At 44.7% G+C, this 17,493-nt stretch overlaps 3 protein-coding genes and 1 pseudogene across 4 annotated transcripts; 2 read left to right on the top strand and 2 right to left on the bottom strand.

Moving 5' to 3' along the window:
- Positions 1–860: 860 nt before the first annotated feature.
- On the bottom strand, positions 861–1,982 carry LOC133889341 (peroxisomal membrane protein 11-4). The gene has a single exon (XM_062329863.1). The coding sequence runs from the start codon at positions 1,729–1,731 to the stop codon at positions 1,063–1,065; it is 669 nt and encodes a 222-aa protein (XP_062185847.1). The 5' UTR covers positions 1,732–1,982; the 3' UTR covers positions 861–1,062.
- Positions 1,983–2,598: 616 nt separating this feature from the next.
- LOC133888735 (uncharacterized) lies at positions 2,599–5,524 on the top strand. The gene is made up of 3 exons (XM_062329081.1): positions 2,599–2,795; positions 2,860–2,998; positions 4,398–5,524. Exons 1-3 carry the CDS (start codon positions 2,614–2,616, stop codon positions 5,409–5,411), a joined length of 1,335 nt encoding a protein of 444 aa, XP_062185065.1. The 5' UTR covers positions 2,599–2,613; the 3' UTR covers positions 5,412–5,524.
- Positions 5,525–7,022: 1,498 nt separating this feature from the next.
- Positions 7,023–10,162, top strand: LOC133889670 (vesicle-associated protein 1-2-like). 2 transcript variants are annotated; one of them, XM_062330123.1, is made up of 9 exons: positions 7,023–7,319; positions 7,503–7,573; positions 7,707–7,788; positions 7,888–8,003; positions 8,086–8,241; positions 8,327–8,362; positions 8,446–8,487; positions 9,317–9,394; positions 9,785–10,162. In XM_062330123.1, the coding sequence occupies exons 1-9, from the start codon at positions 7,262–7,264 to the stop codon at positions 9,890–9,892; spliced, it is 747 nt and encodes a 248-aa protein (XP_062186107.1). In that variant the 5' UTR covers positions 7,023–7,261; the 3' UTR covers positions 9,893–10,162. The 2 variants fall into 2 exon arrangements, with proteins under 2 accessions (XP_062186107.1, XP_062186106.1); XM_062330122.1 differs by having other exon boundaries at positions 7,026–7,319; positions 8,321–8,362.
- Positions 10,163–10,825: 663 nt separating this feature from the next.
- Positions 10,826–16,516, bottom strand: LOC133889540 (uncharacterized; annotated as a pseudogene).
- Between the last annotated feature and the right edge of the window lie 977 nt (positions 16,517–17,493).

The raw sequence follows: 17,493 nt of genomic DNA, 5'->3' as shown, positions 1-17,493 counted from the left end.
CGCATAATGATAGGATTTGGATCCAGACAGACCACATATCTTCATCTGCCTTGAGCTGGTCGCTACCGAGGCATCAATGCTGGGATATTACATCAAGTATGCAATCTATTTTTTAATACCCGACTCATTAGTGTTTTTAGTTTTAATCCGTGTAATATAAGGGTTTTGGTGTGGTGGTTACCATCTTGGTAGTTTAGAGAAGTTAAGAGTTAATTATTTTACACAAAGCGAGAATAAAAGTGTAAAATGAGTGTTATGCGTATATCGATTCGTCCCACAAATAAACTAGGCTGTAACTCAATTTTAGAAACAAATGTATTCACAGTGCATTACTCTTCACCGGTGATCAGGAAGGCTAGACTGCAACAGCAGCCCAAGAGTTGATGCCCGGAAGGGCGGAAGATCCGTAGAAGCCTGAAGTTTGCGCCTGGGCTGTGGCTGGCGGTATGGGCATCCTGACAACTCACAGTCGAATTCAGACTGCGACAAGAGCTGAGCTGGCTCCACAGGTCAACTTAATTTACTACAGCCCATAGTATCTTGGTACAGTCTGAAGTATAGGCTGCATAGTAATACACCTCCCTGTTCAATTTCGGCCAGTGGAATCAATGCCTTCAGAAAGCAAGAATGATCTGTCGGAGGTTCAGAAAATGTGACTGCTACGGAAATCGACAGTAGGATCTCCTTCAAAAAGGAACCGAAGATTATGAGGAAGGAACTCGTGGACCGTGTCATCTTGTTTCAAACAAGTAGGGATGAAAAATGCAGTTGATGTTTGCAAATTCAGTTCGAAACGCAGCTTTATTTTGCATAATTCAGGGTGCGCGTAAAATTCAGCTAAACTCAGTCACACTCGCAAATGCACTAATGCATGTTGGATGTTCATTTCGATTCTCGACTGTAGCTTTTTTTTTTTTGGATAACTTGACTGTAATATTACATGGAGCAATTCATGAGTCATGGCTGCTTTCCAAAAATAGAGGATGCAAATCCTGGCAAAACCATCACGTAAATAATGAAAAATAAGCATACGTACAACATGCCGGCCCGAATCGGCCCAGTTCACGACGGCCAGTTTCTGTACCATCCGGCCCACGCGGACACGAGCCCGCTGATTCCCAGCGTGACGGCGTGGTTGCAGAACGGGTTGGGTTCGATCTCCGCGATGCCAATGATGAGGTCGGCGACGTTGGCCGCCGTCGCCATGAGCCGCATCACCCTGTCCATCCGTATCTTCCTCACCTCCTTGTCCGCGTCCTTCCCGCCTTCCCTCAGCAGCTTCCGCTCCTGCCTCAGCCCCCTCCTGATCATGATGAAGTCCATGGCGATGAAGAACACGTAGCCGACCGACTCGCCGAAGGCGGAGACGAAGCTGGCGCGGCGGGCCAGCCAGACCTCGAGGACGCCCACGCGGGACAGCCACGTGAAGTGGTCGAAGAAGAAGTAGACCATCTCGCCGGCGTTGGCGAGCACAGCGAGCGCGCCGAACTCCCCGGGGGCCCGGCGCAACGCGTTGAACCCGGTCAGGAAGCGGCCCGAGCGGAAGGCCTTGCGGCTGAGCCCGGACGCGGTCTCCCAGCTCTTGGCGCGCTTGGCGAACTCCGGGCGGGAGGACTCGGCGCCCCAGTGCGCCAGCTTGGACACGTACTGGAACGTCTTGACCAGCTTGTCGATGCCATCGCGCTTGGCGAGGAACACCACGAGCTTGTCGAGCGTGTCGCCGGTGCTCATGGCGACGGCTAGCTTTCTAGCTAGATGCTGGGGCTTGGCGTGGAACTCCGGAGAAGCGCGCCGAGCGCGCGCGCGTGAGGGAGGGTGGATTGAGAAATGGGTGCGCGCGCTGCGTGTGGTTGGCTTAGGATAAAGGCCGTGGCGGGCGCTTGGCTAGGATGCGCTTGTCCTCTGCGCCAGAAGTAATTTTCTGGTGGTGATGAGGATCGTGAGGGACTGATGAGCGAGGACGAGAGCTCCGCTCATCTTTGTTTGCTTGCTTGATCGGTGCGTCGGTTTGTTGCTTGTTTGATTGGTGCCTGTTGGCTTTCTTTTTATTTTGGACTAGGCTAGGCCGCTAGGGAGGTCCGCTCTCCAAGTTATCCTAGTTATGTGATTTAGAATGGCCAGCAAATAGGCAAAATACTTTTAGTTTTTTTCTCGATGTTTATCTATATTTCTTGGCAAGTGTCAGTTCACTGTAGTACTTGTGAAGGATGTTAAATAATTGGACCCAATTAACTAGCTACCTAGCTACCAGTCCAGAACTCCAGATACGTCGAACGGGGTCAGGAATCGTCGTCTTCCTCGTCACAGCGCTACGAGCGAGTACGTGGTGATGGGCATTAGCTCAAGCAAATCGAGAACCTTGAGCTTTCAAGTAGGTCTTGCAGCGATGTTTGGCTCCACTTAGCTTGCTCATGTTCTTCCAAAACAGAGTCTCAAACTCATTCAGCTCACAAGCAGAAACTCATAGCGAGCTAAGCTCGAGCAGCTTGTGAGCCTCAAGCTTACATGCTAGCTCCTGTCAGAACTGAAAAATGTTCGGTTAAGCTTTTAAAATTTTAATTAATAATATATTTTAAAATATTTAGTTTAGAAATATTAAAAAGTTAAAAGCCCATGTGCCATAGTTCACACCACACGGCCCACCTATTGTTTATTGGGCTGTGTTGCTTCGCTTCCGCAATTTCCCTGGCTGTTCCCCGGCGTCCGGCGCTGCGAGTCGGAGAGTTCGGAGGCTTCCGTTCCCCGTTGACCTCCGCCACCGGGCTCCGGCGAGAAGCCGAGGGAAGCCCAATCCGGTAAGCCTTCCGCTCTGTTCAGTTCACGCTTCGCTTCGCTTCTACTCATCTACGGGGGGAGTAGCCCCGAACCCGCAGGTCGCCGTTCGAAACCTAGGGATCTGATCAAATTCGAGGCTCTGGGTTTGTGGAAGTCGTTCGGTTCGTTTAGAAATGCTTCTGGTATTTCGCACGCCTGCGTTTCCGATTTGCATCAGCATCAGGTAAGCCCATGTTCCCTCGCTACCAGGTACTAATCAACACCCCTTCTACAAAACCGGAGCCTCGTGTTGGTTCGGTTCGAGTTTATTTTTGCTTATATGCCTCTGCCTCGGAGGATTTGGTCGAGATAAGCTGTTTAAGATCACCGGGAGAAGGGTCTGTTAGATACTTGATTCATTGTCCAGGGTCCCGTTGTGCTGTCCAATACGAAAACGGATTGACAGTATGAGTGAGTGTAAGGCTGGGAGTATCTGTTAATGACTGAGTTGATTCTATCATCATACTTTTGCAATTTGTGAAGCTCGGCAGCTAAGGGGTCATAATTGGTGCTGACTGGTGAACTGTTATACATATTTATTCGGTGTTAGATTCGATGCCAGAATTTATAGATGTACAAATCACGGCTCCTGCTGATTTAGGGATTTCATTGCTACTGCCATCGTTTGTTGTGTTAGATCGAACCTTGTTCTCAGTTCTGCTAAGACTCCGTGTAGTTAAACTTAACTTCTGATTTGTAGCATTGTTGTCGAACATGTCAGTTAATACTCTTAGGTAAATGATTTCTGCCACAAATAGTTCCTTGAACCATTAAACGTTTGGCAGATCCCATCTGGCACTGAAAATGTTGCATTTTATGCAAGTAACATTTTTAACGCTTCTCCTTTCTCTTGAATTTCGTGTTATTACTTATCAGACTTACCTAGTTGGGCGCTTTGTACTTTCTATGTTACAACTCTTTTTGTACTCTATAATTCATAATTTTTGTCATGTAACAGAGGTGATTATCTCCAAAAAAGATTGCATCGTTGTGCATTTATAAGTATTTGGCTATTGCCTTTAGACTTTCAGTGCTGTACTTGAAAGTATCTTACCTACCTCAGAAGTCAGGAGTATAACCTATATGCTTATGCTGTAACAGCATTTTAGGGTATTTAGAAAACAAACACAAGACTACCAGAGCTGAACCTGGAGTTCAGTTCTTGGAAATCAATCCAACATATAGCTTATTGAAACATTTACTATTTGACTGAAATCATGTAAGTGATTTAATTAAGTTCTATAGACCTCTAGAGCATTTGTAAATATCTGCCTATTGCACTAACTTTTTTATTGTGCCATAACTTTTGTATGTGTGATTCGCTTGTCACGTGCACTGATATTTTTGACCCCTACCTTCCAACAAATGGTCGAGTTGGATGGAAAGGGAATCAAATACTAAGCAAAATTTTAGATATGAACTTTCTTTTCGTTTTGCTGTTCTCAACCTGACATCAAATTGAATTACATGTCATTTTTAACTTGTGTATTTCTTAATACCCATTCTTTGAGTTTCTCCTGACTGTTAAATATGTCACTGTAATCCAGACATTGGCAATAGTAATTTGTCCACTTCTTTTGCAGCTCCAAGACGTGATTTTGACATTCTATATCATGGCCTTTTTGCTCTGTTCACAAATAAAATTAAGCAAAGCATTTATTAGGAGGAGGATTTCTGAGAACGGACAGGGCAGTTTGCCAAGGTCTCTTCATTGCAACCCCATGCAATCAAGACATGTTCAAAATCTCGTGTTGCGATGCAGCAAGAATTTGCCTTGGGAGACCTCTCTTCCATATGCTTCCGCGGAGGATGACGCCAGTATTATCATGGGAACAGATGTTGTTGAGCCTATTGATACGGAGGAAGCCCCACATATTACAATCCTCCAGAGTGATCAAGATGTCGTGGAGGTGAAAAATGAACCTTCTGTGCAGCTAACAGCATTCAAACTGCCAATGTGGCTATTAGGGCCTTCTATTCTGTTAGTTACGGGTATAGTTCCAACTCTATGGCTGCCTTTGTCTTCAGTATTTCTAGGTCCTAACATTGCTGGCCTTCTATCTCTAGTTGGACTTGACTGCATTTTTAACATGGGAGCAATGCTGTTTTTCCTTATGGCCGATGCGTGTGGGCGTCCAGAGAACAATACTTTCGACCTGAAAAGGCAGATCCCAACTTCTTACAGGTTCTGGAATCTGGCTGCTAGCATACTAGGCTTTCTTGCTCCTTTGGCCCTGCTTTTTGCATCTCGCAGGGGCACTCTGCAGCCACAGCTACCATTCATTCCATTTGCAGTGCTGCTTGGGCCATATCTTTTACTCCTATCAGTACAGATGTTGACTGAGATGCTTACATGGCACTGGAAATCGCCGGTGTGGTTGGTGGCTCCTGTGGTTTACGAGTGCTATCGCGTACTACAGTTGATGAGGGGTCTTCAGTTGGCTGGCGAGATCAGTGCACCTGGTTGGATGGTGCAAAGTCTTCGTGGCTTGGTATCTTGGTGGGTACTCGTCCTTGGAGTCCAATTGATGCGTGTCGCTTGGTTCGCTGGACTCAGCTTTGCTAAGAATTCAAGTTATGGAGTAAGTGATGAATGAACCAGTAAATAAGACAAGAAATATTTCAGGTGTTCTTTTTTTGCTCATTCTACCTCCGACGGCTACAATGCTCTTCATGTTAATGGAGGTTCATTTGTAATTGTTGGACGCCATGCTGAGTTGCTGGGTACAAGGGGTCTGAACATCATTGAAAACCTGCAAGGCCTGGGCAATCGTTTGCAAGGCTCCTCGCCTTTGGTATATATAGAGTTGAGCTGTTCTTATGCACGAGCAGGAACCAGGCTGCTAGGTACTTTGAATTCTGTAAATAATAGATACGGAAAGTAGTACTGGAACACTGAAATATACGCCACTGTGTAAGACGAGTTTGCTGAGCATAAATCTCAACACTGAAACACCACTGTGTAAGAAATATTTTCCTTGCATATAATATACGCCTTTTACATCTCCCAGATGATCATAACTTTTTCTGCCGAAAGGTCTGTTGCATTCCGTAGATGTTTGATGCAAATGTCAACATAATCAGCTGCTTTTGGCTTTTGTATACCACATCCTTCGGTACAGTGCCAGACTGCCAGGTGATATTCATGTGCAGGCCAATCGAGCGAAGCGAAGTTTAGCAAGTCACGTTTCTCGGTGTAAATCGTTGTTGATACGGATGTAACACCGTATCACAGGGCAATCATAACGCCGGACCTGATGTATATCTGACGCCTTGCCTACCAGCTCAGAAGTGCAACTTGCAACCATCAAATCTCAAAGAGTAAGTCTCCATTGTCGAAAAGACAGCACAATCTCTCCAAAGTTAAAATAAGAGGACAAAAAAGACAAAGAAAAGAGCCAAATTCAAACAAATTTCAAAAAATGGATTCATGTCTCGTTTGGAACGCAGGGATGCTACTATTACTTTACGAGAAATTCACATAGAATAGTTTGCTTCCATTTCATTTGAGGTGGACAATTTTTAATTCCAAACGACATCTCAAATCGCAGTGTTAGGACAAGGATTTTAATTTTGTTTTATATTTTTTATTCACCGGTGCAAAAGACCGAACTCGTGAAATTTAGATCATCTTTTATCCTCTGCTCTACAAGTCTTTGCATATCAGTGAAAGAAAAGAATTAAATATTATATTTTATTTCTCTCCAAAATTTTGATGAAATTTAATCCCTATTTATTCTTTTATTTTGAGAGATGGTAGGACTCTTTTATTTTGAGAGATGGTAGGACGCTTTGGAACAAATAAAATTTGAATGCACCTACCGAGCCTTTTGCCTTTTTCCACAGAAAGGAAACCGCAATGGAGCATCGCGTATTTTTTTAAGCCCAGCTCGTGCTCGTCTCCACTCTCTAGCGTCCCCTGCAACCTCCCGGTCCGCATCACACCGCACTAATGCATCTCTTTTACATATTTTAAAAATTCGTTTTTTATAATACTATTAATATCTCTTAATAATATTATAATATCTTTTATTTTTTTCTATTTCCAACTGTTACTATATTTACTATATTTACTACCTTTCGCTACTCTGTATCTCTGTTGAGACTCACAGACGTCTTTAGACTCTACAGTAACTGATACAGACTACTTTTCCCATTGTTAAATTTGCTGTCGCCCCTTTCCGTTCGCAACCATGCAGAAGTAGATAGCGACTCCGCTGCTTGTTGCGGCCAAGTTGGGCACATTGTTTTGCGGATACTGTAGCACGGAAAAACCTTCCGCTGGAGTTGGCCTTCGGCAATTCCAAATTCCCATCTGCTCCTCCACTCCCGAGGCGAGCGTAGAACCAAACCCTAGCTCCTCACTGACCCGCGTCGCTGCCACCCCAGATCAAGACCGTACCGCGCTAGAGCGCGTGTCTCCCCCGGATTCAAGCGCCGGCGCCGCATGGGGTCCGACTCCAAGGAGTTGCTCGGGATCGAGCCCCTCGAGCTCCGATTCCCCTGTACGGTTCCTCCGCCGAACATTCCCTCGTGTTGTAATTAATTAAATGTTTTCTGCACATGCCGTTGTTCTCTGGAGCGGAATGTAGAGGGAATTTGGCCTCTCTTTTTTTGACGAACAACTGTGGAGGAATTTGGCTTCGTCGTCGTGCTAAATTTTGGTCTCCTTTTTTCAAATCACGCAGTCGAGACAAAGAAGCAGATCTCGTGCTCGATGCAGCTGACGAACAGAACAGATGACTACATCGCCTTCAAGGTAAAATCGACATTCTGAAGCCATTTTTCTACTCCTCATCAAGCTAGTTCCCTTTGTCAAGGTCATGGAAGTCCGCAACTGTGCAAAACGTCGAGCAGTAATGCATGATTTGGTGGAATTTTGTGTTTCTTAGGTTAAGACAACGAGCCCTAAGAAGTACTGCGTCCGACCGAATAGCGGCATTGTGCCACCACGGTCCACCAGCGATGTCATTGGTATTGTCAACCCTCATCTCCTTCCCTGCAAATTCATTTCGACATTCTCCCCCAAGGTTATATTTGTGGAAATATTTGACGGTCGTTGTGATTTCTTAGTGACAATGCAAGCGCAAAAAGAGGCGCCGCCGGACATGCAGTGCAAAGACAAGTTTCTCTTGCAGAGTGTCATTGTTGGGGAGGGCACGTCAGCCAGGGACATTACTGGAGAGATGGTAGTTCATATTCAAATGCCTCTTTGCGGATTTTCTTGATGGGTGTTTGATTCCGTAGAGCTTACTAGTGAGCCTTGTGTAGTTTACTAAAGAATCAGGTAATGTGGTGGACGAGGTGAAGCTGAAGGTTGTCTACGTCCCACCACCCAAACCGCCGTCTCCGGTGCATGAGGGATCTGAAGAAGGTTCGCCACCTCGTCCTTCATTGTCCGGAGGAAGCAACTTGAATTATCAAGAGGTGAGACCTGCGAGTAATTATTCGTTGTTTCATTTCCTTGTTTATCCTGACAATGGTTTGATCATTGATTGCTTTTTAGATGCAGATGTCGAGGGAATCTGATGAACCACCGTTGTTCTCTGTTAGTATCTTACTTTCACATGCATTCCCCGATTACTGCTCGTTTTCTCAAACCGAGTTGAACTGACTTGTGGTTGGTTACAGGCTGTAAAAGCTCAGAAGGACCAAGAAGACTTGACCTCTGAGGTGAGCTCACCTGTAAAGAAAATTTGTGATGTGAAGAAACACTTCTGTATATGCTTGAAACATCCATTTCTTTAGTACTAGGTTTCAAACAGATCTTAGAGAACCTTGCACTTGAATCTTCCATTGAAGTTAATATCAAGTTACCTGGGGATATAACTCTTGCTTTTCTTTAGTATCATTTGACCTCCGCAATGACAACATGGCCATTGCTAAAGTTGGTGATACCTAGGTAAATTCATTTAAGAGTATGGATCGGGAGCAGGCCAGAGTTGCGCTGATGGATTCTCCTAACAAATCACATATCTGGGATGATTGTAGCTGTTATCTGACCTACAGAACCATTGAAATACATTTGCTTTATGACTTTGAATGATTAACGTTTTAGAGAGCCACACTTTGTTGTTGGACAAGTTGATAGCATCAAATACATAGTCATACCTGATGATATTCTGCTTGTTTACATCGTTGGACTTGAGCAAATGCAAAATTTTATACCGAGACAATTGGTAAGTAGCATTCAGGATAGGTTGGATATCTAAGCCTTGAATTAACGGAAGTTTGGGATTCTGATTTTTACATTCTTGCGCAACGAGACAGGCTTAAGCTACTAGTGAGTCTATAATTCTATATTCAAGCTCTAGCCCATTTAGTAGTATTTGTGGGTTGTGGCATACTGCCATGAGATAGCATTGTGCACTAAGCCACCAACATCAATACAATTGAGATGGAATCATGCCAGTTAATGTGCTCCTGTTCAACATTTCAGTTCTTGCGAATAAGGCAACTCTTGCCTTGTGCTGGCAACTTATTCCTATTTTTCTGTGTGTAGACATCTGCTTTGATTTCAAGATTGACCGAAGAGAGAAACTCTGCCATTCAGCAGAACAATAAGCTTCGAGAGGAGCTGGTTAGTGGATTCTATCTTTATGCAAACATTAATGTAGCAATATTTTTCCATAGTTGAGGTTTCTTGTTATTTGTGCATTTCTCCTTAAGAAACATTAGATGGTTCCATACATATGAATGCCATATTTTCATTGGAGACATCTGTATTCCTTTTTCCTTGTCATTCCTTACAAGTTACAATCTTATATTTCTATTCATTTTAACTTCAAGCATTTCTTTCGGTCAATAGCCTGTTGCATTCCGCAAGGTGTAATATCCAAGACATTTCAACCCAAATTTGTTATATTGCATTCAGAAATGGAACATTGGTAGAGATACATTGTTAACTTCGAGTTCTGCACGTAGAAATGTAGTGTAGCTGTAACTAACAGTCTTTTTTGAATCTCAACAGGACCTTGTAAGGAGGGAAATCAGCAAGCAGAAAGGTGGTTTCTCATTTGTGTTCGTGGTGGCCATTGCTCTCCTGGGAATTGTACTAGGATTTATCATGAAGAGATAGATGAGCTTGTGTGGCCGGTTTTCCTCGTAATATTGAATATTGTCTGGTGCATTCATTCACATGTACTACACAGCTACTCCATAGCACATTCATCTTAGGATCTGGTGTCTTCACTCTTCAGTAATTGCGTGCTTCAGATGGCTGGCTACCACACCCAGGCAATAAGCCTGTCTTAATCTTGTGTTACTTCTGATGTTAGCGTGTGCAACTAAGAAATTGGGTTATATTGTTATCTCTTGGGTCAACCCGCTAAGAAATACTTCCATGTAACTAGTGTGTTAATCATGATATGCTTCCCCGATGCTTTCTGTTTAAGATGCGAGATCGCATTCCGCGGTATCTGAGGGTCTGAGCAAAGGTTGTACATGTGCGGCCCCTATGCTTGGAGATCGGACGGCTCAGAGCACTGGAATGTCTTCCATTGCTTATTGTGATTGTACATGAGCTATTCAACGTCCATTCTCTACCTGCACCGAGCAGAAGCATATGGTGCACGAATTGGTGATCCACATTAGAAGAGGAGCTGTTACTACTCAACACCACATATATCTCTGCTCAAACAGCGATCAGTTTCGGTAGTGTTGTTACACATAGCAGACTAATGCAGTCATGCCGAACCACAGAAGCCCTAATCAATTGGACTTGACAAGCTCCTGTAGACAAAGGTTCTGTTCAGTAGCTACTAACTACGGCACTGAATACTAATCCATCCAAAGAAGAAACTACATTACTGGGCATTCATTGACTCATTTTTTCTTCTGCTATCTGCATAGCACTTCATGCAATGTCTCTGGTTTGAATACAGAAAACTGTTCGCAAATGCCAGAGTGCAAGCATTTTCTTTCTTTCTTTACTAAATTAGAGTGCAAGCATTTTCTTTCTTTCTTTCTTTACTAAATTAGAGTGCAAGCATATTCAAACCACAATTGTGCCTCATCCTCCCTTCTCAGGCTCCTGCAACATGTTGCATCAAGATACAATGCTGCGGAAATCCTCAAGGTTTATCTGTGGAGAGGCAACATTAAGATGTCAGAAAAACGTAAACTGGAAGTTGAAAAGTGGTATTTGTCATTCTAGAGCTGCGCAAAATTAGTGATCAGGAACAAACATTTTGAATATTCTAAAAGAACTAAAATAGAGTTCCCAAATATATGTCAGTGGCAAATATCCACAGTGCTAACTAATGTCTAATTTAATCGGCAAGTTAGATGAGGGAGTCAGCATTTGTTGAACATGTCATAACTGATGAACCAGACACCATTTCTTTTTGAAATATTATACAGAACTCAAATGTAACTAGCAACGTCTCTACGACAATAAAAGACACGTGTGTCCTAGCTTCACTCTGACCATGCTAAGGTTTATGTAAATGGCATTGTGACGTTAACCAGTCAAACTGATCGCCAGAAAGGGAAACCATATCAATCAAATTGCAGATCCAGTAAGTTCATGGTGATTTAGGGTGAAGTCATGTTCTAAACCATATTAATCAACTTCCTTTTTCTAAAAAAAAAGAGAAATAGCAAGGGAGAAGACAATTGAAAACCTGCCAGTTCTGGTTGGTTCTTAGCTATTGGGGAATGCTTAAGCAAATGGCAGGAACCAGACTGGTTCTAGTTCTCTAAAGAAGGTTCTAACTAAAGTATTGATATTTTAACTCGAGTGGAAAATGAAGACTAACCTTTCCATCTCCGTCACTATCAAAGCAATGGAACATATTGGACAGCTCAGAGTCTGTCCAGATGAAATCATTTATTGTTGCCATTCTTTCAAGATCCCGTGGTGTAATATATCCTTAACCAACTTCTGTAAATCAAAGTGTGAATAAACTGATGACTGTTTACAGAAGCAATTTATCAAGAATAACAAAAAAAAGAAGGATTAGAGTACATGGAACAAGTATAAGAGAGAAATCATGTCAATCTGTGTTTGCTCTTTAGATAACTACAGATATTTCCCTCAAAAGGAACACCCCACAAAGCTCTTTAGATAACCAATGCAGATGGGGACTAGGGGTAAATTTTGCGTGGGCTGAAAATAAGCATGAGGTAACCAAACTAAACTACAATATGTTTGCACCATAGCAGATCCACAATTCCAACAAACCGAAGTGGATCAAAACCAAATTTATTTTGAGTTCATAACATTTCAAGCAAAGATTATTTATTTTCCTAAAAAAATCCTGAAATTTTAAACAATCAAACCTAAATGCATTTAGTGGTTCAAAGATGAAGCAAAAGAAGTTTGGTGCCAGATAAAAATACCGTCAAATGAGAAGAAGAATGCAACCACATCATCTTCTGTCAGTTGTATCCTGCTCTTACCCTGAAATCAATAAAAGGTGAGTGTAAAACATAATGACATAGGTGAATTTAATACAAGTCATGCTGTACTGGACGTACCGGCCTTTTAGTCTTCCTGTTCTTAGCAGAGTACTGAATGGACGTTTTGCTATTCTTTTTGTGTGGAGTACCTTCACTTCCTTCCATTCCTGTGCTTGATGTTTCTGCACCCGTTGTGGTCACAGTCATTTCAGAAGATCCCGCCTGGGAGAGAGCAATTGCCTACATATTAGCATTGTTAAAGTGCTGATAGTCTTTTGATTAAAAACATCGAGCAATAATTTAGGTTTAATAGCCATTCTAGGATAATATGGCTTTGGTTGTTTGGTAGCTGTTGTGATTACAAATTACCTGCTGTAAGGATGTATCATCATCCACAAAATCACCAAAAGAAGTGCTCGCTTTCCTAGTTGTACTCTTAGAAGTTTTACCTGAGTTCAATAACTTCTTCTTCCACTAAAAATCTCTACTATTTAAAAAGTACGCAGTGCTTACCGCACCTAGCAGGACATCCTGCCTCCACATCCTGCAGATTACCTCTAAATTTTACAGAAATTACCCACTTCATATCACTTGATAAATACTTGATTTCCTTCCCACTTCACCCGTTCAGCCTCTCCCCGACCCAGGCATCACCCTTCTCCCCACCCTGACCTCGCTCTTGTGATTCTAGGGTTAGGGAGGCGGGTGCTAAACAGGGCTATGCTGCCCTCGCTGCCTTGGAATCCACGATCCGTCATGTTCCTTCGCTGCCACGACTTGTGTCACCTCAGCCCAACATCGCCCCCTACACTGTCGGAGGATTAACTCCTGTCGCAGGGATCCTGAGAGACCCCTTTTTAGAGATTCGGTCAGGGGGATGATCCTGAATAAGTTCGTCGGAGAAATAAATGGAAGTGGAAGTAAATGCAACGACCGGTGGTGGGGGATGATCGACCTAGTGCAAAGGGAAGTAAATGCACCGGAGTTTAGACAGGTTCGGACCGCACGGGGGCGTAATACCCTACTCCTGTATGGATGCAATAACTGTCCTGAGGGAAATCTCTCAAGGATGTAGCTGGTTACAAGAATATTGTGTCTAACTAAGAGCTTGAGGCTCCTTGTTCTTGGGCCGGGACTATGATTCGGCTCTTGGTGCTTCTGTGTTCGATGCTTACGGTCTCTTCTCCGTTGATCCGGGGCCCCCCTCTCCTTCTTGGGTGTGTCGACTCTTTTATGCACTCGCCGGCTGAGGCATGCCCCGAACGGGAAGGAGGGGGCACAAGTTCCAAGACGCCATGACTGCGAAAGACGTCATCATTTCTTATGGGTGAAGTGACCGGGGGGTGGAAAACGCGGCGCACGCCCGGTCACCTATCACCATAAACGCCCTGGCAACGGACGCCGTAGAGGGGGCCCACGGGGCAGCCACAGAGCAACCCGGTGTGCCCACCCTGTCTTGTTCCTCTGCCACAGCAGGGTGGTGGACGGAACGCCTTGATCCTGGCGATGTTATCCCGAGACACACCGGATGATACGGGCGGGACCCGTGCAATTAATGGCCCCACGCCTCTCTGTCAAAGCATAACAGGGACTGACACTGCGGCAGGAGCAGTTGGGGATATCAGGCCGTGCACGCTCATTAAATGCGGCCTTGGACCTCTAACTGGTTGACACCTCATCGGCGGGCCCCTCGGGGGCCCTTCTGGGTCGTCAGGGCACCGAGTGCTCGGGGGTACTGTTCACCTCCCCGAGCACTCTCTCCCGAGAATGCCTACCCTTGCCCTCGGGGTACCGGGTGCTCGGGGACACTGCTTACCTCCCCGAGCACTCTCTCCGAGCACTCTCGCACGAACCTTCGGGGAACCGAGTGCTCGGGGGTTGCCACGAGCAACCCCGAGCACTCTCTCCAGAGCACTTTCACACTGACCCTCGGGGAACCGGGCGCTCGGGGGCTGCCGCACGCAGCCCCCTGAGCACTCTCTCCCGGAACTTAGCTCTTCTGATCGTCGGGGGACTAGGGTGTTCGGGGGTGACCGGGCACCTCCCCGAGCACTTTCTTCCCAGTACTTAGACTCTGCGGATCATCGGGGAACTAGGGTGCTCGGGGACCAGGGACTGTTGCCCCGAGCACCTTCTCCCGGAACTTGGACTTTCCTCACCCCGCAGGAGGGACCTCGCGGGATGGTGACACGTGGCGGACAGCTGGCCTGGCCTCGGGACTCAGGGACCCCTGGTTCCAGATACACTGACACACACCTACCTTCCATTCCCCTCCGGATCGACTCACGTCACTACTCGCATCTGCTCCTTATCCCTCTGTCCCATGCTCCTCTGTCCCGCATCGTCGCTCCCCTCACCCATATCTGCTCTCTATCCCACGATCTCCCAACCGTTGCTGTTTTGACACCTCTCTCGCCGTCGACGAGTCACGACAGCGGCAGCGGACGGGAACCCAGACTGCTTACCACCATGCACAAGCCCACCACCAAAACCCCCTCCCCACGCCTCCACCGCCGCCGCCGCAGTCTCTGCGGCCTATGCCTCGACACCATGCTCATCGTCCTTGTCGTCTCTGCGCTCGTCCACCTCGTCTCCCCTACACCGCATCCCCCTAACCTCTGTCGCACACTTCTCCGTCATCATAGACGGCGGCAACACCGGCACCCAGGCTGACGAGCGCCTGGATCTGGCGCGCTCGGTCGTGATGCGCGTCTCCCTGGGGTTCTCGTCCTCCACTGCTGAGCCAGCGTGTGCAGGGGAGTCGCTGTGACTGCTGATGGAGTTCGCGAGGGAGAGGGTCGGGGGCGCCACTGCGGAGACAGAGGTGCGGCTGATGGCCACCGCCGTGCTACGACTGCTCGAGGCGAGGCGATCTTGGCGTCTTGCGGGGACGTGCTCCGGGTCTCTGTGTTTTGGTTTGAGGACGCATGGACAACGGTGATCCCAGGTACCACCAGCCCCCTTGCCAGTTTCTACCTGGGAAAAGTGATTACAGTTTAGCTCATGGTCAGTGGCTGATTGCATTGTGGATAGTTGTGTTTAACTGAAATGAGGAATACTGCAATGAATTGAACATGTTGCTTCGATTTTAGGTTGGTATGTAGAGAGAACGCCAATTGTTGTTCATCTGTTGTTGCAATAGATGTTAGTTAGTGAATTCGGAAATGACTCGCTGAAATATGTAGTGGAGACGCAGTTTGCTGCTGATGTCTTTATAATATGCATGGAGCTGTGAAAACATCATATTCGCGTGTTCTATTCAGTTTTGAGATAGGTTCCTTTGAGGGGTTTCTAGATGTTTTTGTGTTGCTTTAGTAACAGAACATCAACAAATTGAGCCATACATCCAAAAAGACAAGCAACATTATAATCTTGTGTAGACTTTTGTATTCATATGAATTCATGACAAAAACAACAAGGGCATAGTCATCTGTATTATCTCGTGAAATTTTTTAATTCCCGTTGTAATGCATGGACATTTAACTATCAAACTTATTTTTTCTTACTCATATGAACTCAGACATAAAGAACAAGGACATCGTTGTGTTATTTTGGAACATGTTTCGGTCAGTATCTTATGAAAATTTTCGATTTCCGTTGCAATACACGTGCATTTAACTATCAAACTTATTTTTGTACTCATGTGAATTCAGACAAAAAGAATAAGGACATCATTATGTTATTTTGGAATAGGTTTCGGTCATCTGTATTATCTCGGGAAATTTTTTGATTCCCATTGCAACACACAGACATTTATAGAGAAAAAGCAATTATGTGCTGACACTTATAGAACACCGCAATATCATATTTATGCAATGCCATATTTGTGATCAATAGCAAATCATACCACTTTTTCATCACCGAATCTTCAATCCATTGTACATTTGAAGTCGTAAGTGATATGTTGTCACTCGAGAGGGTTTAACTTGGTAAACACAATGTTTTGCATAAGAAGGTATGAATCATAACTAATCTAGACCTATCAATCAATCAAGGACGACACAGGATTAAACATGGTAAACAATTAACAAAGAGAAGAGAGAAACAAGAGGCACATTCCATCTTGTCCGCTCTCCGACGTGCTCTCCTCCTCCTCGTTCTCTGCACCACCTTCGTCGGACAGGACGTATTCCTCGTCCTCGTCCTCGTCGACAGACCGCCTCTTCTGCTTCTCCTTGGCTGCCGCCGGAGACGGGTTGCGGAGGAGAGGGTATGCTACGAGGCCGCGGAGGCCGAGGGCCTTGAGACGGGCCTCGTTCTCACATATCCGCGATAGCCGCTGCTTCTCGTACTTGGTCATGGGCTAAGCACCCCCACAGGCATCGATTCCTTCTCCGGCCATGGCGAGGCGGCGGCAAAATAATTCCCCATCTTTCTTCTCGCTCCTCCTCTTCTCCCTTTTCTCCACAAAGAAAAAGTTTCGCTTCGTAGTCCCGGAGCGGACGGGGCCTCCTATACATAGGCCAGCCCTCTCCGGCTCACTAACGGTCGGCTCAGTGATGGGGCGCATTTAGGGGCACCGGTATGTGGAAACTATATAAATTTATACTCACTAGCTATTTTTCATACCCACGTCCGTATTCATTATCAGCCACATAAAATTTGATACATGCGCATCCGTATACCTGTTAATATAGTAATATCATCAATTTAAACATACATCTAGATTAAAATAATGAATAAACATCTCACATATACATAGCATGCATATCACATTAGTATATTATCATATATTTCATATGTACAACATATTGTTTCATAATTCTTACAATATGTAATACAATCAAAACAAACATGGTTCAACTTCAAACCTGTTAGGTAGAGATATGGGTATGAGTAAACCTATTTCACACCTGTCTCTCTATACCTGTTAAATTCAACTTTAAATCCACATCTATAACAATAGATAAAAATTGTATTCTAAACCATATCTGCTAGGGTTTTTATCCGATACGTATAAATTATGTATATTACCGTTGGCGCATTGGACTAGAATGGCCCATCAGTGAGAGGTGGGAGCAAGGTTTCCAAAACCGTTTGGAGCACGAAAACTAAAGTGAAATCAATTTTAAAGATCCTTTTAAGATATACCCTATACAAGAAAAATATGTGTTTGCATGTTAAGTTTTTTCTTAATATGAGTTAATAAATGAGCTGTGCGCTTCAAGTTTTTTTTCTTCCAAACTTCCTCTCTTAGAATATGATGCAAACAATATTATTTTAGAATTTTTTCACAGAAGTTCTTAGAATTGTCTCTAGTTTGTTTTAGAATTTTTT

The sequence above is a fragment of the Phragmites australis genome, chromosome 13, assembly GCF_958298935.1.
Source record: "Phragmites australis chromosome 13, lpPhrAust1.1, whole genome shotgun sequence".
NCBI classification, from domain to species: Eukaryota; Viridiplantae; Streptophyta; class Magnoliopsida; order Poales; family Poaceae; genus Phragmites; species Phragmites australis.
This window is presented reverse-complemented; position numbering and strand designations above follow the sequence as displayed.

Bases quoted from the DNA above. Each gene is read 5' to 3' on its own strand.
- LOC133888735 (XM_062329081.1), top strand. From the start codon at position 2,614: ATGTGCCATAGTTCACACCACACGGCCCACCTATTGTTTATTGGGCTG. The intron at 2,796-2,859 runs GTAAGCCTTCCG...CGGGGGGAGTAG, and splicing joins GCCGAGGGAAGCCCAATCCG to CCCCGAACCCGCAGGTCGCC. The intron at 2,999-4,397 runs GTAAGCCCATGT...CTTCTTTTGCAG, and splicing joins CCGATTTGCATCAGCATCAG to CTCCAAGACGTGATTTTGAC.
- LOC133889341 (XM_062329863.1), bottom strand. From the start codon at position 1,731: ATGAGCACCGGCGACACGCTCGACAAGCTCGTGGTGTTCCTCGCCAAG.
- LOC133889670 (XM_062330122.1), top strand. From the start codon at position 7,262: ATGGGGTCCGACTCCAAGGAGTTGCTCGGGATCGAGCCCCTCGAGCTC. The intron at 7,320-7,502 runs GTACGGTTCCTC...CAAATCACGCAG, and splicing joins CCTCGAGCTCCGATTCCCCT to TCGAGACAAAGAAGCAGATC. The intron at 9,395-9,784 runs GTTAGTGGATTC...GAATCTCAACAG, and splicing joins ATAAGCTTCGAGAGGAGCTG to GACCTTGTAAGGAGGGAAAT.